This window comes from Capricornis sumatraensis, chromosome 10 (genome assembly GCF_032405125.1).
Source record: "Capricornis sumatraensis isolate serow.1 chromosome 10, serow.2, whole genome shotgun sequence".
Lineage (NCBI taxonomy): Eukaryota > Metazoa > Chordata > Mammalia > Artiodactyla > Bovidae > Capricornis > Capricornis sumatraensis.
Window position 1 is genome coordinate 56,136,899 of NC_091078.1, and position 26,374 is coordinate 56,163,272.

General features: G+C 44.9%; 1 protein-coding gene across 6 annotated transcripts in view; it reads right to left on the bottom strand.

The window, feature by feature from the left end:
- MLH1 (mutL homolog 1) overlaps positions 1-26,374 on the bottom strand; it is an 84,352-nt gene that overhangs the window by 37,654 nt on the left and 20,324 nt on the right. For all 6 annotated transcript variants that reach the window (XM_068982034.1, XM_068982035.1, XM_068982036.1 and 3 more), the window contains 2 exons: positions 23,846-24,234; positions 21,248-21,396 (listed from right to left, as the gene is read on the bottom strand). In XM_068982034.1, coding sequence (XP_068838135.1) covers positions 21,248-21,396; positions 23,846-24,234 — 538 coding nt within the window. The remainder of the gene's footprint in view (positions 1-21,247; positions 21,397-23,845; positions 24,235-26,374) is intronic.

A 26,374-nucleotide genomic window follows, 5' to 3' on the forward strand; every position in this document is an offset into this window, starting at 1 on the left:
AACAATGCCTACATATGATTACCCTTAGAGACAATGATTGGTGTGGAACTGAGTCAGACAATCAGAGAGTCACTGGGTTGCAAGTAATGGAACTCAGTGGATTTGTGGTACTAATTTATGGCCTTGGCTTCCACTGGGATGGATAGGAAAATGTACCCTACATGTCCCATGGACATGTCATATACATAACAATTCAAAGATGACCCCAGCCAGTCTAGAGATCTGTATGCCACTCGTATGACCATTTAACAACTATTTGTGTGCCTTCAATAGGACTGCAGAATGTAATCGGTCGTATCAAAGCCTTAACAACATTTACTCAACAGGCTTTAAGTGACAGTACTAGGGTATGAGCCTGTTGAACTCTGAGGTCTGTACGATGAGAAAACCAAAATTTACATTACCTGTAATGTCCTTACAGCATCTCAGGGACATACCTGTGCCATAATTCAAACTGAATGCTGTGTTTCATTCATGAATCCTTTCATACAACACATTTAAGGAACCATATGAAAAATCAGAATTGTGCTTTAAGTGACCCACACCCTAGTCTTGACAAGCTCTTCAACAATCAGTTTGGTGTGGGGAGCTCTTGGCTTAAATATTTACTTACAACTCTATTAAAGTGATTAGCTATATTATTGGCATTTTGCCTGTCTTACAAGATTAGCATTTTTTGTGTTACCAAATGTGTGACTGAGCCTCCAAAAAGATAATGATGGCTTCCCTGGTGGCTCGGTGGCTCAGATGATAAAGAATCCACCTTTAACGCAGGAGACCCGAGTTTGATCCCTGGGTTTTAAGACTTCCCTGGAGAAGGAAATGGCAACCCACTCCAGTATTCTTGCCTTGGAAATCCCATGGACAGAGGATGCTGGCCAGCTACAATCCATGGGGTCACAAAAAGTCAGACACAACTTAATGACTAACACACTGAGGCAACTTGAAGCAGTTGATCAAATATATAATTCTGTATGTGATCAATGACTGTACTAGTATAATTCCAGATATGGGAAGATGCAATAAGAGGGATTTTTTTCTTGGACCAATAAAGACTAGAGGATGAGATGAGTGGTCCAGAGATCTTTAATTACTGTTCGTAAGACCACATTGAGTAGTCTATCATCAAAATCTTCACCATCTAGGAATGCACCTTCCTAGCACCATGGAACGAATTTATTACCATGAAGGAGCCTGTCAACTACAAAATAGCACTTGCCATGGGCACTTGCCATCTGCCTCTACAAGGATTAAATCATGTGCTGCTGACCTTCAACACCCCTGGAAGGGAGTTCAGGATGGAGCATCAGGAATGAGACACTCTGTTCTCTAGAAAAACAGGCAGAACAGGCCTTCAGATAATTAGGTATTTTCAGGAGCTGATTTTATGAGTCCAGTTCTTGCATCTCCTCATATCTAGAAAAGCACTAAATTCCTTCATGGTGACGTCTGCTCCTCGTGACTATCAGTAACCCTCACAAGACCTTCTGCAAAAATATGTGACTGACTGCATGTAATCCCCATTCACCAAAATCACATATATATTGACCTTCCCCCCCTACCTATTTGGAGCAGTTTCTCATAACTACCTGAAATGCTGTCTCCGAGGCTATGTTTTCATTTGGCCCCAAAAAATTTGCAACTCTCATGTTGTGCATTTTTTTGAGTTGATAATGCCATTAAATTAGAAATCAACCACAAGAGGAAAAAACCTGTAAAAAAACACACAAATACATGGAGGCTAAATAATATGCTACTAAACAATCAATGGATCACTAAAGAAATCAAAGAGGAAATGAAAAAATATCTAGAGACAAATAACAATGAAAACATGGTGATTCCAAACTGATGGGACACAGCAAAAGCAGTTCGAAGACAGAAGGTTATAGCAATACAATCTTACTCCAGGAGAGAAGAAAAATATCAAATAAACAACATAACATTAAACATAAAGCAACTAGAGAAAAAACAAACAAAATCCATAGTTAGCAGAAGAAAAGAAATCATAAAAACGAGAGCAAAAATAAACGAAACAGAGAAGAACTGGAAAGGATCAATGAAGCTAAAAGCTGATTCTTTGAAAAAATTAAAAAAACTGATAAACCTTTAGCCAGACTCATCCAGAAAAAGAGGGAGAGGCTTTAAATCAATAAAATTAGAAACGAAAAAGGAAAAGATACAACAGAGGGCCTTCTCTGGTGGCCCAGTGGTTGAGCATCCACCTACCAACGCAGGGCACAGGCGATCAACCTCCAGTTTGGGAAGATCCCATAAGCCTTGGGGCAAATAAGCCTGTGCACCACAACCACTGCACCTGTGTGCAGCGTCTACTGAGCCCGCGTGCTGCAGCTGCTGAAGTCTGCACACCTAGAGCCTGTGCTCTGCAACAAGAGAAGCCACCACGACTAGAGGAAGCCTGCACATGGCAACAAAAACCCCATGTCATGAAAAATAAACGAGTAAATAATTTTAAAAAAATTAAAAAGTTACAGACATCGCAGAAATACAAAGGATCATGGGAGACTACTTGTAGCAACTATATGCAAATAAAATGGACAACCTAGAAGAAACGGACAAATTCTGAGAAAAGTACAATCTCCCAAGACTGAACCAAGAAGAAACAGAAAATATGAACAGACCAATCACAAGTACTGAAAATGAAACTGATTAAAAAGCTCCCAACAAACAAACGTCTAGGATCACATGAATGGTGAATTCTTCACTGGTGAATTCTATCACAACATTTGGAGAAGAGTTAACACCTATCCTTCTGAAACTCTTCCCAAAAATTTGCAGAGGAAGAAACACCCCCAAACACCATCATTATGATCCCAAAACCAGACAAAGATACCACAAAAAAAGAAAAGTACTGACCAGTATCACTGGTGAACATAAATGCAGAAGTCACCCAGAAAATACCAGCAAACAGAATCCAACAATACATGAAAAGAGCCATCTCTCTCTCTAGTCACTGAGTCCTGGCCAGTGCTTCACGGACTGCAGACCCCATGGACTGTAGCCCACCAGGCTCCTCTCTGTCCATTGAATTCTCCAGGCAAGAATACCTTAGTGGGTAGTCATTCCCTTTTCCAGGAGATCTTCCTGACCCAGAGATCAAACCCAAGTCTCCTGCATTGTGGGCAGATTCTTTCCTGTTTGAGCTGCCAGGTGGCAGCTTAATCCCACCATGATTAAGTGGGATTTATCCCAGGGAAGCAAGGATTTTTCAATATTTGCAAATCAGTGTGATACACATTGACAAATAGGAGAACAAAAACCATATAATCAGGACTTCCCTAGTGGTCCAGTGGTTTCGAATCCACCTGCCAATGCAGGCTACACAGGCTCAATCCCTTGTCCGGGAAGATCCCACGTGCTGAGAAGCAACTAAGCCTGTGTGCCACAAGGGCCCAGGAGCCGCAATGACTGAGCCCACGAACCACAGGTACTGACGCCAGCGTGCCTACAGCCTATGCTCTGCAGCCAGAGAGGCCGCCGCAGCGAGAAGCCCAGGTGCCACAGTGAAGAGCAGCTGTCACTCGCTGCAGCTAGGAAAGCCCACACAGCAACGAAGGCACGGTACAGCCGAAAATGAATCATTTAAGGAAAAAAACACGATCATCCAAACAGACGCAGAAATGGTTCCTTCAAAATTCAACACCCGTTTATAATAAAAACTCTCCAGAAAGTAGGCACAGAGGGAATATACCTCAACATAATAAAGGCCATATACGACAAAACGACGAACATTGTGCTCAACAGTGAAAAGCTGAAAGCATTTCCTCTAAGGTCAGGAACAAGACAAGGATGTTTACTCTCACCACTTTTATTCAACATGGTTTTGGAAGTCATAGCGACAGCAATAAGAAAAAATACATATAAAAGGAATCCAAATTAGAAAAGAGTAAAACGGCCACTGTTTACAGGTGACATGATACTAAACATAGAAAATCCTAAAGTTGCTACCAGAGAACTACTGGAGCTCATCAATGAATTCAGTAAAGTTGCAGAATACAAAATAAACACCCAAAAACCTGTTGCATTTCTTTACATTAACAACAAAAAAATCAGCAAGAGAAATTAAATCAACATTCCCATTTACCACTGCATCAAAAAACAAAAACAAAAACCTAGGAATAAACCTAAGGAGGCAAAAGACCTGGATTCCAAAAACTGTAAGATGCTGATGAAAGAGACCAAAGATGACAAACAGAAAGACATACCATATTCTTGGACTGGAATAATCAGTACTGTAAAAATGACTATCCTACCCAAGGTAATCTAGAGAATCAATGTAATCCCTACCAAATTACCAATGGCATTTTCACAGAACTAGAACAAAAAAATCTTAAAATTTGTGTGAAGACACAAAAGATCTCGAATAGCCAAAGCAATCTTGAAAAAGAAAAATGAAGCTGCTTCAGACTATACTGTAAAACTACAGTCATCAAAACAATATAGTATTGGCACAAAAATAAAAATATAGATCAATGGAACAAGAGAGAAAGCCCAGAAATAAACCCATGTATCTATGGTCAATTAATCTGAGACAAAAGAGGCAAGACTACACAACAGAGAAAAAATACAGTCTCTTCAATAAACAGCCCTGGGAAAACTAGAGAGTTACATGTAAAAAAATGAAGTTATAACATTGTTTAACATCATACACTAAAATACATTTAAAATGGATTAAAAACCTTAAAGTAAGACTGGATACTATATAATACTCTTAAAGGAAAACATACGCAAAACACTCTGACATAAATCAGAGCAATGTATATTTCAACCCATCTCCTACAGTAATAGAAATAAAAACAAATGGGACTTAATCAAACTCAAAAGTTTTTGCAAAGCAAAGGAAACCATAAGCAAAACAGACAAATTACACAACAGGAGAAAATATTTGCAAATGATGTAACCAACAACGGATTAATCTCCAAAATTAACAGCTCATGTGAGTCAGCATCAAAAACCCAAATCCCCAATCAAAAAAGTGGGCAGAAGACCTAAATAGATATTTCTTCAAAGAAGACATACAGACGGCCAAGAGGAACATGGAAAGACACTCAGCATCGCTAATTATTAGAAATGCAAATCAAAACTATAATGAGCTATTGCCTCACACCAGTCAAAATGGTCATCAAGTCTACAAACCATAAGCGATGGAGAGGGTGTGGACAGAAAGGACCCTCCTACACTTTGGTGGGAACGCAAAGTGGCATAGCCACTATGGAGAACAGTATGCAGGTTCCTTGAAAGTGAAAGCTGCTGAGTCATGTCCTACTCTTTGCGACCCCATGGACTATACAGCCCATGGAATTCTCCAGGCCAGAATACTGGAGTGGGTAGCCATCCCCTTCTCCAGGGGATCTTCCCAACCCAGGGATCGAACCCAGGTCTCCCACATTGCAGGCAGATTCTGTACCAGCTGAGCCACCAGGGAAGCCCAAGAATACTGGAGTGGGTAGCCTGTCCCTTCTCCAGGAGATCTTCTCGACCCAGGAATCGCACCGGGGTCTCCTGCATTGCAGATAGATTCTTTACCAGGTGAATGATCAAGGAAGCCCTTAAGAAACTAAAAGAGGTTCCTTAAGAAATTAAAAATAGAGCTACCATATGATCCAGTAATCCCAATCCTGGGCATACATCCAGAGAAAACCATGGTTCAAAAGGATACATGCACCATAATTCTTACTACAGCACTGTTTACAATAGCCAAGACATGGAAGCAACCTAAACACCGACAGATGAATGGATACAGATGTGATACACACACACACACACAGACAACAGAATACTACTCAGCCATTAAAAAAAATGAAATAATGCCATTTGCAGGGGCAAGAATGGACCTGGAAATGAGCATACTAAGTCAGATAGAGAAAAATAAATATCATATGATATCATTTATATTCAGAGTCTAAAAAAAATGATATAAACTTATTTACAAAACAGAAACAGACTTACAAACTGAGGGAACAAATTTATGGGTGCCAAGGGGAAGGATTGGGGGGAAGATAGACTGAGAGTTTGGAACTGACATGTACATACTGCTGTATATAAAACAACCAACCAACAAGGACCTACTGTATAGCACAAAGAACTCTGCTCAATACTCTGTAATAACCTAAATTGGGAAAGAATTTGAAAAAGGAGGTATATACATCCATATATATACCCCCACCCAAGGAGATATATATGTGTGTGTGTATATATATATGGATATATATATATCTCCATATACATGGATATGTATTGCTTAGAAATACATATCAAAACTAGAATGAGCTACTGCCTCACACCAGTCAAAACAGCCATCAGAAAGTCTACCAACAATAAACACTGGTGAGGGTGTGGAGAGAAAGGAACCCTCCTACATTTTAGTGGGAACGTAAACTGCTCTGCTGTACACCTGAAACTAACGCAACATGTTAACTAGACTCCAATATAAAATTTAAAAAAAAATTATATATATATGGGGGGAGCATTCATTACTGGAGAAGGAAATAGCAACCCACTCCAGTATTCTTGCCAGGAGAATTCCATAGACAGAGGAGCCTGGTGGGCTACAGTCCATGGGGTCACAAAGAGTTGGACCAACAGAGCAACACACACACACACACACACAAGCATTCATAAAAAAATATACACCAATGAACCCTAAACTGAAGGAAGATGTTCTCATATAACTTATTAACGTTTACATTATATAAAACGCTCATAAAATCAGAAAAGACCAAAAACCCAACAGAAACGTGGGCAGAAAGCTAGAAACAGGCACTGACCAAGAGGAAATACTTAAGTCAACTTTATCAATGGCTGAGGAAGTGCAAATGAAAACTATCAATAGACCCCATTTCACTACCAAGAAACTGGTAAAAAGCCTGACAATATCAAACACTGGAGAAAAACTGAAGCAAAGCAACTGTCTACACTGCTGGAGGGACCACACACTTAGCAACCCATCTGGAAGACAAACTGTCACTTTTAGGAGCCAGCCGGTTTGTGTGTCTACCCTACACAGAGCTTGCCAGCCAGTGTGCCAAGCTCAGGATCTGCCCAAGTCTAGGAAAGGGGATGGGGTCTGAGAGGCAGAGGTGGGGCTCTGAAGTCCCCTGCATGTTCTTCCACTGCAGAATGAATGATTAAACACAGGGCAGAATCAGAAAGTGGAATCTATCACAAACAGAAAAAGCAAACCAGAGTGTAGCAAGATGGATGAATTTTAGCAATGTGTGTGCGTATTTATATACACTGCAGAAAAATACAGTATATTTCCCTTTATATAAAGTTTAAAAATCTGTATAACAATAAGTTTTGTAGGGCTACCAACATGGGTGGTAAAATTCTAATAAAAGAAAGGAAATAATCATCACAAAACGTAAGGTCATGGCTACCCTAAGAGAGGAGGGAGAAGCTGGGACGGGGAGGCAGCACACTGGTGTCGCTTCTTTAAGCAGTGGTGTTAGACACCGCTGTTTCTTTAAACACCGCTGTTGTTCATGTTTTCCCCTGTAGCTCCCACCTAGGTTTTATAAGCACAATTTTGCATCTACTAATTTATCTGAGTGCCTGTGCACCTCAGTACATAAATATACATTTAATGAAAGAAGTAAAAGCCCCACCACTAAAAAGGGGAATAGAGGGGTTGGAGACAATAGGGCAAGGGTCTAGGGACGGCAATAAGCCTCTACATCATTTTTTTTAACTCAGGCACCACATGTGAGTTCCTGCACTGTTACATAAGTTCTGCAACACTCTCTGCTCCCCCTCCCCAAAAGAGGCTTATTTTCCCAATTTTAAAATAAGTGTTCCCCTCTGTTCCCACTGGAAACTCAATGTCTCTACAGGATGTTCTGCGTAGGTGGAAAATAATTATTTTAAAAGCTGGAGAACATCAAATAATCTTGAATAATGAGGCACTGGAGAAAAGAGAAGCAGTGTAATCCACTAAAAAAGGATCAGAGATTTTTCCATACACATTTTTCATGGGAGCTCTGACGCATCCACAGCTACCAAAGCGCAGCCTGGCCGGGGGCAGGGCTCTACTCAGGCCAGAGGTCGGCAAGGAAGACACGCAGGGCTCCTCCCTAGTTATGCCCACAGCACTGGGGGTCTGAGGGCATCTCCCTATCACTCTACCAGCACCAAGATGCGACCAAATCCTCTGTGCTTCAAAGCCAAACCACACATCCACGTTCACAAGGGCACCCTACATCTTGAGCACATATCTCTGAGCACTAGCGAGTGAAGGTGCCCAGAGGAAGGGCGAGCAGTCCTCCGGCTCCTTAGGGCCTCTCTGGGAGCAAGCTCTCACCTGCCCGCAGCCCCCGAGGCCCAGGGCCTCTGGCCCTGCCTCAGCAGATCCAGCAGCCCTCCCAGGCAAAATGTCACCCTGGCTGACATGGCCTTCTGTCTCTGTCCCAGAATGTCCCTCATTCAACCTTTATGTCTCAGCCGGCAATTTACCAAACACCTCCCACAACAGCATGGACTCCTTTAAGTCAGGGGTTTGAGCTTATTCAGTGGGCTTTTTGCCTCAGGGATCAGCACAGCATACTTTGTACAGAGAAGACATCTGATAAATGTCTGCTGAGCAGACTTCTTGAACCAAAAGAACCTGTCATCTGGTGACAAACATACAAGAGTGTATACATTAAGACCCAGGACTGTGCACCAAAGACCAAGAAGATAAAGCTGTGGATAAAATGGTAAGCACATTTTCTGATGTAAGTGTTAGCAAATAACTTACGACATGCCTCATCCTCCTTAATTAATGGATCAAAATTACGTGACTGGCAATAAGTAACTTGGTTGTTACTAATCCAGGATGAGCCTAATTCCATGGAACAGGTGACTGGATGTTGGACCAGAAAGTAACCTCACTTGTTGCTTGAAAGTGTATTCATGAGGGATGGATAAATACAGACTCAAGAGGGTTGTCTGATGGAGCGTTCAACCCTGACATCCCAGGGTTTCCCCTCTGAGGAGGCTCTTCCCAATCACTCCTTCAATAAAGAGCTCCTGAGTCCCCAAGCCAGGCACTCTGCCCGGCACTATAATGAAATAACTACATGAATAAATGCAACTAAAAATGTCACTAAAGGAAAGTGAGGCAGGAAGTAGATGGGCTCCTGCAGGGTAAAGCGATAGGAGACTCATTCCCTGGGGACTGGAACTTCAAAACAAGCATAGCAGGAAAGCTCAGAGAGGAGGCAGGGCCCTGCCCAGATAGAAGATAAGAGACCACATATTTCTCATTCTTGAACCCAAGTGAAAAGTGAAGTTGCTCAGTCGTGTCTGACTCTTTGCAACCCCATGGACTGTAGCCTACCAGGCTCCTCTGTCCATGGGATTTTCCAGGCAATAGTACTGGAGTGGATTGCCATTTCCTTCTCCAGCGGATCTTCCCAACCCAGGGGTCGAACCCAGGTCTCCCGCATTGTAGACAGATGCTTTACCATCTGAGCCACCAGGGAAGACCTCCCCAATTATACATGCACAGAAAGGCTCCTTGCAAGTCAAAAAGGGGAGAGATGCCAACTGATGTTCACTACCCATAGTCCTCTTGGGTGGAATCCATCTTGGCTAAGAGATGAAGTGAAGTGAAATCGCTCAGTCATGTCCAACTGTTTGCAACCCCATGGACAGCAGCCTGTACCAGGCTCCTCCGTCCATGGGATTTTCCAGGCAAGAGTACTGGAGTGGGCTGCCATTTCCTTCTCCAAGAAGGAGATGCTAAGAGATGCATACCCACATATGGGAGGATCCTGAGATATAAACTAAATTTGGACTCTAAACCAGGTAAATCAAAATGACTGGCCAAGGAAACGAGAAGAAATGCCCCATAAAAGTAATTCAACTGCCACAAGGGCACGCCTCGGCAACTGTGAGTCTGCCCAAGTGTCTATCCACACGGACTGTACTTTTTCCTCCTAATAAATACTTCACTTGTTTCACTACTTTCCATCTTTGTGGGAATTCTTCATCTGTAAAGCTGAAGTGCCAGTACTGACCACTGGTCTAGTGGCGAGCATCTGGTGCTCTCCCTGCTGCAACCCAACCTCAATCTCTGGCCAGGGAACCGAAGCCCAGCTCTAAGCAGCTGCAGGCCGAGGCCACCCAAGATCGTAATTGGTGCCGAAACTCGGAAATTTGAGAAGTCAAGGTAAACCACAGAGCTTGCCCAGCTGTGGCTTTTACTCTTGCTTGCTTTCTCTCACTATCCCCTTCCCTTTTAAGACCCACAGGCCGTAACGTCTGCCCACTCACAGCATTATGTTTCCCTGCAAAACTGGGAACGGCAGGGGAATATCCCAGGTTGCGCAGATTCAAATGTTTGGGTGACAGCTGATACTATCCTTCAGGACATAGCAGAAACGCAATTTCCGACCATGCAGGAGCCCAAGGGGTCTCACTCTCACTCTCTAACTTTTCCGTACAGAAACCTCCACTAAGGTTTTCTTTCCCACTTTACTTGAACAAAAAGGTCTGTTTCTTATGTTTTTTCTCTGCAGCCTTTTATGGAAAGATCTCCTGGATATCATTCCTAAGCTGCATCCCTGCCACTGCCTAATTCAGCGCCATCTGTGTCAGTCAAAACCAGACGATTCCCAATTCTTTTTTTTTCCGTTACTATATTTATTTATCTATTTGGCTGCTTAGTTATGGCATGTGAGAACTCTTAGCTGTGGCATGTTAGATCTAGTTCCCTGACCAGGGATCAAACCTGGGCCCCCTTGCACTGGAGGCGCAGAGTCTTAGCCATTGGACCACCAGGAAGTCCCCTCAATTCTATCTTAGCTGCCAGGAAGATAGGACAAAGGATTTGGGATTCTTCAGGGGTCTAGTCTCTCACCTCAATGTCCAGAAATTTACTTTTGAGAATTTCTCCACTTCCTGGCCCTCAAGCCTTGAACCCCATGCCACCTTCCATAGCACCCAGCTCCAATTTCTCCAAGGATTCCTCTTTACATCTACCCTACCCCCTTCACTCCAGGCATGGCAGCCTCCACACTGCTACAGACAGCCTATCAGGCCGGCCACTACCAGAAGCCCGAATTATAATATAAACTTTGTAGATGCTCAGTCTCAGGGAATGAACTCCAGCACAGGAAGGCTTATGATAGGACATAAGCTCTATAAACAACAGATCCTTGAGAGAAGTCCTGGCAACCTGTCTACACTGGTTCAAAAGCCCTTCGCCAGCTGTGCTGGGTTGGGTGCCCTGCGCAGGGTATCTTGGGGGCCAGAAACCAACCAGAGAGTGAAGAAGACATATGAAATCCCATCAGATTTGAAGAGAATTTCAGGGACACCCCAAACCCCTTCAGGTTAATGTCTCCTGGTCAACATTTCCAGGATGCCACACTCCATTCCAGGAGGGCTCTCTTGTTTTTGGTTGCAGGCTATTCGACATGGGAGGATCCCCCTCCAAGCCAGGAGAAACACTCTGGAGTGTATTGTTAAGAAGTGGACTTTTTAATTGAAGGGCTAATAAAGGAGAGAGCTTCCCTGAGGACGAAATGGTTGGATGCCATCACCGACTCAATGGACATGAGTATCAGCAAACTCCAGGAGATGGTGAAGGACAGAAAGACCTGTGTGCTGCAGTCTGTGGGGTTGCAAAAAGTCAGACACAACTGAGCGACTGAACAACCAAAAAAAGGAGCAACAGATTCTACTGTCGCAGGGCCTGGTCTTCGTATAAACTGGGGAATGGAGAAAAATGCCTTGAAAACGGGTTTCTAAATTGTAATACCATTCTGCAACTGGATCTTTACTGCCACAAGATGGGAAAGTGGAGTGAGATTGCCTGTGTGCAGGCTTTCATGGTCCTTTACCAACATCTCGCCCTATATGGGTCTCATAATTCAAACCCTGCGGAATGTGCTCGCTTAGGCAGCACATATATGAAAAACCTGGGGAACCAGAAGACTCTCCTGACTCTTTAGATGATCCCCTGGTAAGTTCATCTCTCGGGGGGAAATCTAGCTCCCCCCACTCCTAACAACAGCATCTGTACTTTTTCAGAGTCACCTACTTCTCCCACTCCCTCTGACCAATCCCAAACTCCACCTCCCTATGTCCCTTCATACCCTCTGTTACTCCAAAGAAGTAACAGACTAGTCCCTCTGGGGTAACTCACAGTGGAGCTTCCCATCACGCAGGCTTAGGAAAATTATGCCCTGTCAGAGAAGTGGCGAATGGAAAAGGGACAGAGTGCATGTCCTTCTCTTTAACTGATACAGCCCAGTACAGACAGAAACTGGGCCCATTTTCTGAAGACCCTAGTGAATTTGTTGAATGGTCTTACGTCCTCACTCTGGTCTATGATTTAACTGGAAGGATGTCCAAGTAGTCCCATCTACTCATTGTACTTTTGAGGAAAAACAAAGAATCTGGACAGCAGGCCAGAGGGAACTGACCAGTTTGCCAGAGACCAACCCAAACATTATGCTCTGAGTGGAGACGCAGTCAGATCAGGAACCCTCTTGGAATTATAATTCCTGGGAAGGAACAGAAGCTAAGAAGGATTTATCCAATGTCTATTGGAAGGGATGAGAAAGTGTATCAAAAAGTCAGCTAACTATGAAAAGGTTCAAGAAATGACCTAAGAAGAAAAAGAAAGTCCATCCTTCTTTCACATGTGGTGTGCAGAGGCTTTTATAAAATACACCAACATAGATCCCTCCACTTGTGAAGGCCAGTCCCTACTGGGACAGCACTTCATCAGCCAGTCTGCCCCTCATATTAGGCGGAAACTCCAGAAGCTACAATTTGGCCCACACTCATGCCCCAACTCTTAGGGGTGGCCTTTGGGGTATTTAATAATGGAGATCAAGCTGAGGAGGAAGAGGGAAGCCAACACGAGGAACGACAGGCAGGGCTCACGCAACACTGACGGCCACTGCTCTCACCCATGCCTTGTAACCTCAGGACAACCCAACGGCACCAACAAAGTCCAACTATCTGTCCGAAGGCAACACCAACAGGGGAAATGCTGCAAACGCATGTCAGCTGGCCACTGGACCCGAGAGTGTCAGAGAGATCCCCTTGGGCTGCGCCCAGACTGCAAACAAGTCGCTGGAAGAGAGACTTCACTCCTTCCTGAAGGGGAAGTAGGGCTCCCGCTCCTGAGATGGCCATGCTGGACGTCTGAGGTGGCCCGGGGATTCTGGTGGCTCCCCTCACAACGAGACATCTATCTCCATCAAGGAGCCCCAGGTAGTCCTTGACATGACAGACAGAAAATCGATGTTTTAATTGATAAGGGAGCCACTTACCCTGTCCTGATTCCTCACGCTGAACTCCTTTCCTTCAAAAGCTGCACTGCGATGGATGTTGAGGGAAAGGCTCGTACCCACTATTTTACTGGGCCTCTCACTTGCCAACTTGAGCAGAAGTTGATTTCGCGTGCCTTTTTAGCTGTACCGAGTGTCCTACCCCTCTCCTTGGGAGACCTTCTGAGTTTCCTCAGGGCCATACTCCGGATAGGAGGACCTGGGCAGCCCCTTATTTTGCCTCTAACATCAGCTACAAGAGCAAAGTCCTATTCCCAGGCATATTCTACAAACAGCAGACCCTTCAGTATGGGACAAAGGAATCCCTGGAAGGGCTGCAAATGGCCAACATGTAAGAATCAGCTTTAGGCCAGAAACTGCCTATCCCAACAGGAGACAGTATTCTATCAAGCTGGAAGCAAAGAAGGGTTTACAACCCCATGCAGCTAAATTCTTAAGACGCAGCCTCTGGGCGCCCTCCAGGCTCCATCCACTGCTTCTTTTCTGCCAGCTGTTAAGCCAAATGGGGAAGAGAGTACAGCTCAAGACTTTAATGCAGTGAAAGATCCAGTGGCCCCCATACATCCCCTTATGGCCAAGCCTTGCAGCATATTAGCCCAGATTCCTGGAGACACCAAACAGTTTACTGTGCTAGACTCAAAGATGGCTTTTTTTTTTTTTGGCATACCAGTTCATCCCTCATCTCAGTGTTTGTTTGCCTTCAGGTGGACTAACCCTGACTCAGGCCAAATGCAACAATACACACGGACAGTACTGTCTAGGAGATTTCGCGACAACCCCCACTTGTTCGCCCAGGCCCTAGGAAAGGAACTAAGGGAGACGCACCTAAAAGAAGGGATCATTCCACAGTACTTGGACAATATTTTAACACGGAGGCCCTCCATGGAGGCTTCAGATCAAATAGCATCGGAATCCCTAATTTCCTTGGGGCCTGGGGTTAGAGTCTCAGAAAAAGGCACGAGGCAACAAGTTAAATATCTGGGATATATTTAACACTCCAGAAGTAGACAACTGTCTCCAGATAGAAAACAAACTATCTTAGGCCTAAGTACTCTAAAGACAAAAAAACATGTCCATCTTTTTTGGAGCATGGCAGGATTTTGTACAGTCTGGATTCCAGGATTTGGACTAATGGCTAAGCTCCTATATGAAGCCATTAAAAGCCCAGATACAGAACTGTTACTTTGGAATGGAGAACAGGAGAAGTCTTTTAATAATATCAAGCAGGCCCTCACCAGAGCCCCTGCTCTGGGTCCCCTTGGTTTGGAAAAGCCATTCATCTTGTACACGGCTAAAAGGCAGGGGACGGCCTTGGGGGTCCTTATACAGAAGCTAGGGGAAGTGCCTCAGCCTAAAGGCTACTTTTTCAAGCAACTAGACTCTGTGGCCCAAGTTTGGCCTGACTGCCTCCAGGCTGTAGCAGCCACTGGATTATTGGTAGAAAAACCTAACAAGCTTGCCTTTGGACAGCCACTTGAAATCCAGACTCCTCCCAAATACCAGCAACTTTAGAGGTAACAGGCAAACTAGAAGGGAGCCTTATCAAGTACCAGGCTTTGCCCCTTGACTCTCCAGAACCAACCCTCAAAATCTGCCACACACTCAACCCCACTACCTTAATGCCCCCCAAAAGCCCAGAGCTAACACATTCTTGCCTCAAAACCCTTGACCAGGTCTGTGCCCGCTGATGTGACCTGTAGACCAGGCCATAGAAAACGGAGGAAGCGCTAACACCAGTTCCTTTAAAGATGGAGTCAGGAGGGCAGGGTATGCTACTGTGAGCAACTACAGTATTAAAGCAGCACAATCTTTGCCACCTAACACCTCAGCCCAAAAGGCTGAGCTAAGAGCCGTAATGTGAGCCTTAATCCTAAGGGAGGGAAAAATTATAGACCTATACACAGACTCAAACTGTGCCTTCGTTTTACATGCCACACAGCTATCTGGAAATAGAGAAGACTTCTAAATGCAAGAAATTTCCCTGTAAAATGTGAGGCTGAGATTCTACATCTCACAGAAGCAGTTCAAAAACCAAAACATGCAGCAGGCATTCACTGCCATGGGCACCAAAAGGGAACTTCTCAAATTTTCTGAGGAAATGACAGGGCTGACTGGGAAGCGAGCAAAGTAGCCCTAATGTCCATAACAAAAATGCCTTTAATCCTATCCCTTCCCCCTTCTAATGTTATACCCAGGTACTCAATTTCTGAAGAGACCTAGGCAGGAAACAGAGGGGGAAATGAAGGGAACAGATGGCTGGTGACACAGAGATCAGAAACAGCTCTTTCCTTTCTCCAACCACTGGAAAATTACTGAAGGGCGACATGATTCTCTCCATCTGGGGAGAGATCCAATGCCCATAGTTGTTTTCCAAGTTTTTACAGGGAAAGGGCTCCTGGAGACAATTCAAAGAGTAACTCGAGGCTGTGCCCTTTGCACCACCCATAATCCAGGAGGCAAAGTCAAGCCTTCCCCTCGTCAGCCCAGTCCAGCAATGTGGGATTTACCACAAGAGGATTGCAAATAGGTTTCACTCAGATGCCCTCTTTCCAGGGCTTCAAATACTTACCAGTCTTTATAGGTACTCTAACTGTATAGATGGAGGCCTTCCCTAATGGAACAGAGAAGGTAACTGAAGTGGCTAAGGTGCTCCTAAAGGAAACTATCCTAGATTCAGACTGCCCATCACCTTCAGAGTGACAATGAACCTTCGTTTACAACAAAAATCACACAACAGATTTTGCAGACTTTGGGAATGAAGTGCCACCTCCATTTGTCCTGAAGACCTCAGTCCTTAGGAAAAGTGGAACAGGATAATCGTACTCAAAACAAAACCTTGGGCAAACTGTCAGGAAACGTTAGAGCTGTGGTATCACCTGCCGCCAACAGCCTGCCAAGGGTCAGGGCAGCTCCTGAAACTACCACTAAGTTAAGCCCTTGCAAAATGCCACACAGAAGGCCATTCCTTACTCTGGACATGCTAACTGACCCAGAAACCCAGGCTCATCTCAGATACATTATAAACCTAGGCCAGGTCCAGAAGGCTAGACAAGACTATGGCAACAGAATGCAGTCCTCTCCAGATGACAGTCCCAGTTACCCTGGAGATTGGGTACTTCTAAAGACCTAGAAAGTGAACCCCTGGTGACCAGCTACTCCCAAAATGGAAAGGTCCTTACTAAATCTTGCCGAGTACTCCTACAGCAAACTCCAGGGGGTCACCAGCTGGGTTCATCTGTCCAGATTAAACCTGTCTCCATCAATATGTTACAGGAACCTGAAGACCCACATTCCAATCATCCCTGTGAATCCACCCCTTTCTCCAAGTCTGTATAGCAGAGATCCCCAAGCCCTGGGCCATGGAGCAGTAGTGGTCTGAGGCCTGTTAGGAACTGAATCACAGAGCAGGAGGTGGTGGGCAAGCAAGCAAAGCTTCATCTGCTGCTCCCTATCACTCGCATTACCGCCTGAACCATCCCCTGCCCCCCAACCCTGGTCCATGGAAAGACTGTCTTCCTTGAAACGGGTCCCTGGTGCCAAAAAGGTTCAGAAGCACGGCTCTACAGGACCCAGAGGACCCAAGACAGCCTGAAAATTCCAGGTGGATGAATAAGCCACTCCGAGACCTAAACCTCTTAATCAAAAAGGACAAAAAGACATCTTAGACACTAGGCTAAGTAATAGCTACTATCTTCCTTTTGCCTTCTGGTACACCAATCCACTTCCAGAATAACTGATGTGTTCTGGTAGGTTTGGATAACTATTGTCTTCTCTGCTCTCACTCTTGCTCTTGGAATTTACTAAACTTCTCTGCCCACACTGGGTGACTCAATTATGGCCTGACTGGTGCTACAATGAAGCTATTAATTGACTTAGCTTTTCTATACCTCTTTCCCTTATCCACAGGATGAACAGAGAGCTCTCTGGCTCGCACTGCACAAATTCATGCTTCTTCCACTGAGTTGACGGAAAGCTGGATTTGCTTACCCCAAGTCCATCCCGTAAGGAATTTTAACCAAGTTCCTGAAGGAAAATGGTCTTCCACCAGAGACCCTAGACTCAGAACAGTAATGTACAGGGTCAGAATTGTTCATTTTCCAATTGAAGAAAATTCTAATGTCTCTTGCCTAACCCTTTCCTTAGCAACATTTTCTTACAAACTTCCTCTTCTCAGCCATACTGATTTATATTTTGCCCAGTGCTCTGTTGGTGGGTTTCCCTGGTGGCTCAGCTGGTAAAGAATCCACCTGCAATGCAGGAGACCTGGGTTTGATCCCTGGATTGGGAAGATTCCCTGGAGAAGGGAAAGGCTACCCACTCCAGTATTCTGGACTGGAGAATTCCATGGACTGTATAGTCCATGGAGTTGCAAAGAGCTGGACACAACTGAACAACTTTCACCACTGTTTTCCATACTGTTGCAAATCTGCAACTAAGAGCTTTCAGTCCAAGGAGGTGGCCTGGGACCAACAGATTCAGATCTTTTATTTTAGAAATAGAGAAAGATACTAAATTTTAAGCCAGAGATTAACAAAGATATGCTGACCCTGTATAACCAGATCCTACCCTTGCTTGAGTCTGATTTTAACAGTCTATTACTGGTCTTTAGCCCTTGCTTCTCTAAGTAGTTCGCTCTCTCTGGGGCATCACAGAACGGGGTGACGAGTGACTCCAGTCAGCAGACCCTGCTGAAAGAGCAACCTGGAGCCCTTTAAGGAGACAGGGAGAGAGCTCCATGAACCCAGCTACATAGGGTCTACGAAGCCCTGGCCAGCTTAAGAAGCTACAAAAGTTTTACCCTTTATCTATCTCCTGATAAAAATTTCTTGGGGTCTATGTCTCTCAGGGAGGATTTGAGGCAGGTGGTAGATGTGACCAACTGAAGTTCGTTCCCTGGGGACAGAAACTCCTAAATATCAATAGCAAGACAATCCAGAGAGGAGGCTGGACCCTCCCCAGATAAGAGACCACACATTTTCTCAGTCTCAAAGGAGACCTTCCTGAATAGAAAGCTCCTTGTAGGGCAAAAGGGGAGTGATGCTAAGTTACACCTCTTCTCTGGAGTCCATCTTGGCTGACAGATGAGTGTGCACACATGAGATATACCAAACACAGGCTCTGAGCCAGGCAGATCAAACTGACTGGCCGAAGAAAAACCGGAAAAAATGCCCCCAACAGTAATTCCAGCTGCCTCAAGGGCGAGACTCAGCGACAGACTGAGTCCCCTCAGTGTCAGTACAGCTGTGTTTATCCACCTGGACCTAACTTTTTCCTCTTAATAAATACTTTACTTGTTTCACTGCTTTCTGTCTTTGTGGGAATTCTTTACCCGCAAAGCCAAAGGGCCAGGGCCTTGTCAATGACCACTGGTCTAGTGTCTAGGATTTGACACTATCACTGCTGTGACCCAACCTCAACCTCTGGCTGGGAATCCAAGTCCCGCTTCAAGCTGGCCCAGGCCACTCAAGATCAAAAGCATCTGACTTCTTTCCTGGGCCAGGGCATAGCTCTGTGGGAGTACAGCCAGGGTCTAGCCTATTTCCCCAAATCCGAGCTTCAGAGGGATCCGCGTACTCAACCAGCTTCCCTGCTGGGGACTGTATAAACAGATGCCACAGGCAGGACCTGAGTCAGAGGTCCCCTCCCTCCCCTTGCTCAGATGTCTCAGGTGTTCATCACAACAGCCAAGTAAGGGCTGTAACAGAAGCACCAGTTCACAGAACATGCAAAAGATGCCCCACAAAGGTGAATAGATTTCTGACTGGCTACGGAATGGTGTAGGTGATAGGAGCTTCAACGAATTCTCTTGGCTCCAAAGGGCAGCCCTACTCTCCACACCAAGATCAGGACTCTTCTGGAAAACCCGGCCCTGGCTCATCTGGAAACAGCCTCAGTCTGAGGGATCAGGGATCACGTGGCATGCTCATCCCACCACGTGATCTAAAGCAGCTGATCTAGTTTTGCATGTAAGCCCTGGACCAGCCCCCCTGCTGCAGGCTGGGCTAGCAACAACCCCCCCGCCTCCACGAAGCAGGCACCCAGGCTAGCTAATCTCTCCACCTTCCATTTCTTTATCTTTAAAACAGAGATAACAGCATCTGCTCTGCCTCCCTCACAAGACTATTCTAGAATTAAATGAGGTAATATGCATGAACATACAATTTTAGAACATTTCGATTCATCATCACCTTAGCAATGGACTCCAAACCTAACCAAACTTGGTATAGATTAGATTTACACCTTACCGAAAATAGTTTGCAACTATTCAGAAATTCACTGAAATTATAACTTTTAAATAGCCTGCTTTGCATGAGGAATACAAACTCTTAGAGAAAACTCAGTAAATTCCAAATCTGAAGGAGTCTGTCAATTAAAACAACTGTGAGGGAGACTGCTAAATAAATCAAGTCATGGCCCACCTTCCTTTCATTATTTAAAAAATGATTTTAAAAGCTCCCAGCTTGAAAGTCAGTAACAGAGGGAAAAGAAGCAAGGGGAACAAATCTTCACGGAAACAGAAGTCAGAAGCCAGGTGGCAGCGCCATCTACAACTGGCAAGGCCTTAATCGCAGGAAATGTGCAGCCTTCCCGAGGCAGCAGACCCCACGCCTTTCCCCACATGCAGACAGACAAGGGCCCAGAGTGCAAAGATGAGAAAGAATTAGCAAGGAAAGGCAAACTGAGGCCTCTCTTCATTCCAACGAGTGGTAACTGAGAGAAGAGGGAAGGGGCGTCTGAGCCAGAACAGCTGTTTATAAGGCTAAGGATCAGTGGAAAAGGCCCTGAATTGTTCCTCGGCCTTTCATTTCATTTAAAAGTTAGTCCTGGTTGTCATATTTTAAGATAAATTTCAACATTGCTATAAAATGTAACTTGCTTAATCAAAAATGTGCAGTAGATGAAAAATGGCAAGGACAGGGCTGAACTGCACAGACTCAGATGCAACACCGCCCAGCAACGACGGACCTACCCAGAGCATGACTGTGACCCATTGAGTGGGGTCAGGACTTCTATTAGGGACAAGTCACTGTCACAAACCTCAGTCCCTGCATCAATTTACCCCCGGGAGGTGATGAGCCCTCTTTTCATTCCTAAAACCATAAACATCATTTAGGAGTAACAGGGACTCAACTGGAGCTCTATACTTGGGTGTTCTGAAAGCTATTTCTGAGGAAAATAATAATGATTTTTCACTTTATCTTCAGGATACAAAAATAACTACTGACTCCTTACTCTGTACCAAGTGTTTCACTTACATTTTATCTCTAATGAGCACCAGTAATCTTCAATGGTAAAATTAACCTCATTTTACAGAAAAGGAACAACTGAGGCACAGAAAGGCTAAGGTCACACAGCACACATGGTAGCTGCCTGGATACAAACTAGGGCCCTCCAGAACCTGTGTACTCTCAGCCACAGCATACCCCTTATCTAGCTAAGATAGAAACAAACTGAAGATTCTTTAAGTCAGGGGTCCCCAACCTTTGGAATCTAATGCTTGATGATCTGAGGTGGAGCTGATGTACTAATGATAAAAATGAAGTGCACAATAAATGTAATGCACTTGAATCATCCTCAAACAATCCCCCCTTCCCCACTCCCCGCCCCGCCCCCCACCCAGTCCATGGAAATACTGTCTTCCATGAAACCAGTCCCTGGTGCCAAAAAGGATGGGGACCACCGCTTTAAAAGACCACTCTACTCTGACTTCCCTGAATTAACCAGAGTACTGATCCGCTCTGGCTGAAACCAGAGACTCACTTTTTCTCTTCTCTCCCAAGTGCTGATGATCTTGAAGCTGACGCCGCCATGGATTAGTAAAGAAAGCAAGCTTCAATCAGCGCGCTGCAGAGACCATCAGGACATGCACGCTTCCCGCATTTCCCAAACCTTCACCGGAGCAGTTCCGGCCGCGGGAGGCGCAGGCGGCCTCACTTACGTACTCTCATGGCCCCGCTCGGTAATCTCCTCCTGGAGACTCAGAACGCTGGTGAGGTTGATGATCCTTCTCCGGGGGGTACAAGCAGCTGTCATCTCCTTTCGGGACGCATCCTCCACCATTTCCACATCAGAGTCTTCCCGAGGTCTCTTTCTGCAAAGAAGACGAAGAACTGGCAGGTCAACACTATCTTTAAAGTTTTTAAAGTCAGTCAAGTTTTGTCTCGCATTTTGGAGAAGGAAGTAGCTTCTATGCACCAAATCTGCACATACTGCAGGGGGGCACCTTCCCATGAGGGAGCCAGTCAGATCAGTCTATTCTCCTGGATACTGCTTCTCAGACACCTCTGGGGCCCAAGCAAGGGGCCACTGGACATGGCTCAGCCCAGAGACCTGCAGGGCCTCGAGCAAGTGTGCTGATCTCGCCACGTCTCATTTATTCAGCCCTCCATCCATCACTGTTACATAATACCAACCTTATACAGCCACGACAAGGTGCCTGCCCTCACCATGCTGCCTTTCCAGTGGGACAAACAGCAACAGGAGAAAGATCATTTTAAGTAGCAACAACTGCTATGACAAAAATAAAACAAGGTAACAGAATGATGGGAAAAGGAAAGAACTTTAGATTAAATGGACAAAGACTGTCTCTGGTGAGAGGTGACATCTGAGTTGAGACCTGGGGGACAAGAGGTCAAAGAGCTCCTGCGCCGAGGGACTAATTTGGCCAAAGGGCCACGAAGGGGAGGAGAGTGATGGGCTGGGGTGGCCAGGCTGGTTTCACCCCAAGTGGTTTTCAGCAAGGAGTGATATACTCTGGTTCCTGGTTTAAAAAGATTTCTTTGCTGTGCAGTCAATGGCTCACAGCGTTATCTTCCCAAGTGATAAACAGAAATGTCACACTTCCCGGCAGGGCTGTTAAGATCATGAACTGAGCTAATGCAAAGTATCTGGCACACAGCAGATGCTCAGTAAGTGTTAGCATCCTTTATTATCCTCTGGAAACAAATCCTTAGGAGTCGTCTTGCTAGACTGACTTGGAAATGAGCAAACCAGGGTGCAGTAACAGGCCCAAGTTCCAGTGGGCATTTAGAGCCAAGGTTTTGGTGGTCAGCCACCAGGTGGACACATGGCCTTGGGCAAAGGACTTCACCCAGAGCTCCAGGGACAGTGCCTGCACACACTGAGAAAGGAATACGTACCTTACAGATTCCAGTGAGATGTCCTTAAAGCACCCACAGAGTGTACACTGAACACCAAAGAAAACATACAGATGGCCAAGCAGCACATGAAAAGATGCTCATCATTAAGTATTAGAAAAATGTACATCAAAACCACAGTGAGGTATCATCTCACATCAGTCAGAATGGCAATCATTAAAAAACCTAAGAACAATAAATGCTGGAGAGGGTGTGAAGAAAAGGGAACCCTCTTCAACTGCTGATGAGAATGTAAGTTGGCACAGCCACTGTGGACAACAGTATGGAAATTTCTTAAAAAACTAAAAGCAGAACTACCATATGACCCAGCAATCCTACTATGCCGAGAAAACCGTAAGGCAAAAAGATACCTGCACCCCAGTGTTTACTGCAGCACTACTTGCAACAGCTAAAACACAGAAACCACCCAAATGACCGTCAACAGAGAAATGGATAAAGATGTGGTATGTGTTTATATATAGGGAGTATTACTCAGCTGTAGAAAGAAATGAAACTGGGTCATTTGTAGAGATATGGATGGCCACAGAATCTATCATACAGACTGAAGTCAGAAAGAGAAAAACAAATATTGTACATTAAGGCATATATGTGGAATCTAGAAAAATAGTACAGATGAACCTATTTACAGGGCAAGAATAGACACAGACACAGAGAACAGATGTGTGGACACAGGAGGAAGGGGAGGGTAGGTTTGACATAAATACATTACCATGAGCAAACTAGATAGCTGGTGGGAAGCTGCTATATAGAAGAAGAAGCTCAGCTCAGTGCTCTGTCATGACCTAGATGGGTGGGATGGGGGTAGAGGCTCAAGAGGGAGGGGGTTTACGTATACAATTAGCTGATTCACGTTGTTGTACAGCAGAAACTAACACAAGATTATAAAGCAAATATATTCCAATTTAAAAAATTAAATTGACAGTTACTGGTCCAGCGGTTCCTGTCCCCCTCTCTCTAGCTCTCCACCACTAGCCCATGCGCTTCAGGAAGTTTCGTAACTTAAACTGAGAAACTCTGCTTCTTCTGAAAGGAGTGGCAACAGCTTGGAGAAGGATGAAGAACCCTCCAGGTATTTTAGGTCCCCATTCCCAGCCACCTCTGCTGTTGAGGCTTTACTAGAATTCACTATTAAATGATAAATGTGATTTTTTTTTCTGACATGTTTTCAAATAATGTTTGGAATCATGAACATTTAAGGTATTTCAAAGGCTACTGTGATGGGTGACTCTCAAGCTGTGGTCAAAGGCAGACAGTGGACCATCCCACTGGACGGAGGTGGTGAACAGGCAGAGAGAAGGTGCAAGGAGTTTGTGACAGTTCAAGTTAGAAGGCAGTTTCATCAAAGAACAAAGAAGGCCAGCTGCCTTTCCCCCAAAATCATACCTGGGGTTCTCAGGGCTGGAAGAGGGCCCTCTCTTCTCAGCCAGCTCTGCAGTCCTCATTGTTGCATCGTCCTCTAAGGCCTGACTCTTCGCAGCCACTTCAGCAGGAGCTGGGAGTTCAAGCATCTCCTCATCCTGCTGCTCATCCTGCTGCCTGGTCCCGCTACTAGAAGCATCTGTCCTGTGCTCTGGGACAACAGCCTGGGGCTGACTGGACAGGGCCTTGCTCACAGGCTGCAGGAAGGCATCGAGCTTCTGTTCCCGGCAGTCTGTGCGGACCATCTGGTGGGCATACACTCTGTCACCACTTCCAGCACTGGATGAGGATGTCACATTCGCTGTGGATTTAACTGCTTCCCCAGAGGGGCCAGTAAGACCTGGCAATAAAGTCTGTGCCAAAAAAGAAGATGGTGGGAAGATTCAAAATAAGTAGAGAAGTACAGGCCCCAAAATGGAGCAGAAGCTAGAACCAGGTATAATTATCACTACAGAATTATTATAGAAGGAATTCTGACCAAAATTTGAAGTACGAAATTAAAAATACACAAATATAGGGACTTCCTTGGTGGTCTGGTAGTTCCCAGTGCCTGGGTTAGATCCCTGGTCAGGGAAATAAGATCCCACATGCCACACAGCACGGCCAAAAAAGTAATAAAGACAGAAATAGACAATATAAAATCAAAAATTCAGCAAAATCCTTACAATTTAAAAATTGGTTTGATATAAAAATACTCATGTAAAGCTCATGTTTTTGTCCATTTTTTTGTTGCCATAAGAGATTTATTGTGGTAAAATATGCATAACATAAAATTTATTTAACCATTTTCATGTGTACAGTCCTGTAACATTAAGTACATTGACAACATTGTGCAACCATCACCTACATCCATCCTCCCAAGTGGAAACTCTCCCCTAGCTTCTGGCAACCACCTTCTGACTGTCTATTTTTAAATATATGTATTTCCTACTTCCGTGCACTGGTAAGGCCTGGAAGCAGTAACCATCCAGTAGCAATGAGGAGCGCCCCCCCACCCCCGCCCCTCAATCCCAGATTATAGTTTCTAAATACCATTCCCCACTAAAATGAAGCAGTTCTTTGGAAAAGTGGCCAATTTCAGGACATGGGTTGGGAAACTATACAGTGAGCCTACAAAAATCCTATCTTATCAGAAACAAGGAAATTATCAAAGATTCAAGTAATTGGGTTAAAAGGACAAGAGCCCCAGCCTGAAGTGGTTTCAGCTGGTCAAGGATGAAATAATTTAACTACAACTAGTTGAATTATGATGTTTGTTAACAGCTATGACAAAATACTAGAAGAGAAAGAGAAAAATGGAGAGGAAGAAAGGAAAGCAGGAAGGAGAGAGATGAGATAGGGAGAAAAAAGTCATTAAACGGACACTGCTAGGACACCAACCCACTTCCCCACAAACTGATCACCAAAGGCAAAGAACTCAGCATTTATCTTTTCTTTCTGGCATAAACTGTACTTCAGGATAACCTAATAACTAATGAGTAAAAATTATTTGCTACAGAAAAAATTGGTTTATTAATAAAGAAGAAATTATAAAATCAAGAAAATCATAATCTCACAATCTTAACGAAATAACTGGCTCAGGCAATGACCATCAAGGAATGGTGAAACTAATCACTAATGTGACCTTCATGGTGAAGGAATCAGGCAGTCGGCAGCTGAGCCCAGATGAATCTTATCATAGCAATACTTACTTGCCATGTACCCACTTCATCCGCCTGTGCAATCCACAAGTGGGTTTGGGGAGGCAGAAACTAACAAAACTACTTGGCAGACAGTCACTTTAAAGTCCAGAAAAGTAAAACACCTCGTCCAACATGACGGAGCTGGAACAAACCACAAGCACCACCAGGGTTCCCAATTTTCACACCGAACAGCAACCCAGCAAACCAGGGCTGCTGCTGCCCTGGCCCCAGGAGCGAAGTGCAAGGTCCAAGCTGGGGAGGAGGAGGAAGGCAACCCAGGGCCAAAAAGTGAGGAGCCAGGGCAAGAAGGTGTTCTGAGGACCCCAGGGGAGCGGGGACAGTCTGAGTTTGGAGACCTTCACCCAGAACAGTGAACCGACCGACAGAGGCGGGTCCTCTGATCCAGAAACCCACCTTCCTTCTAAAGATACACGGGTCAGAACCCAGGCAGAGTTATCTCGGGAAATAAAATGGAATCTAACGAATCTGCCTCAAGCAGGACAGGACAAGCAGGGAAGTCAAGAGGTTCGTTTCCTGGTAGAGCCACAGACGCCCCCGGGACTCTGGTGAACCCCTTCCTCCAGGCCTCTCCTCCCCTTCCCACCACCCAACCAAGGCCCAGGTGCTGGTATTTCCAGATTTCAACTATTGATCAGTGATCAGAGGCACGTCCTCTGTCCAGGTTCCCTCCTCACTTTGCCCAAGTCCCTGTGGGTTTCCATCCGCTTTCCATGCTGTAGCCTCAGAGCTCTCTGTAAAATGCAGACCAGATCCTGTCCATTCCCATCACAATGAAGTCTACACTCCTTAC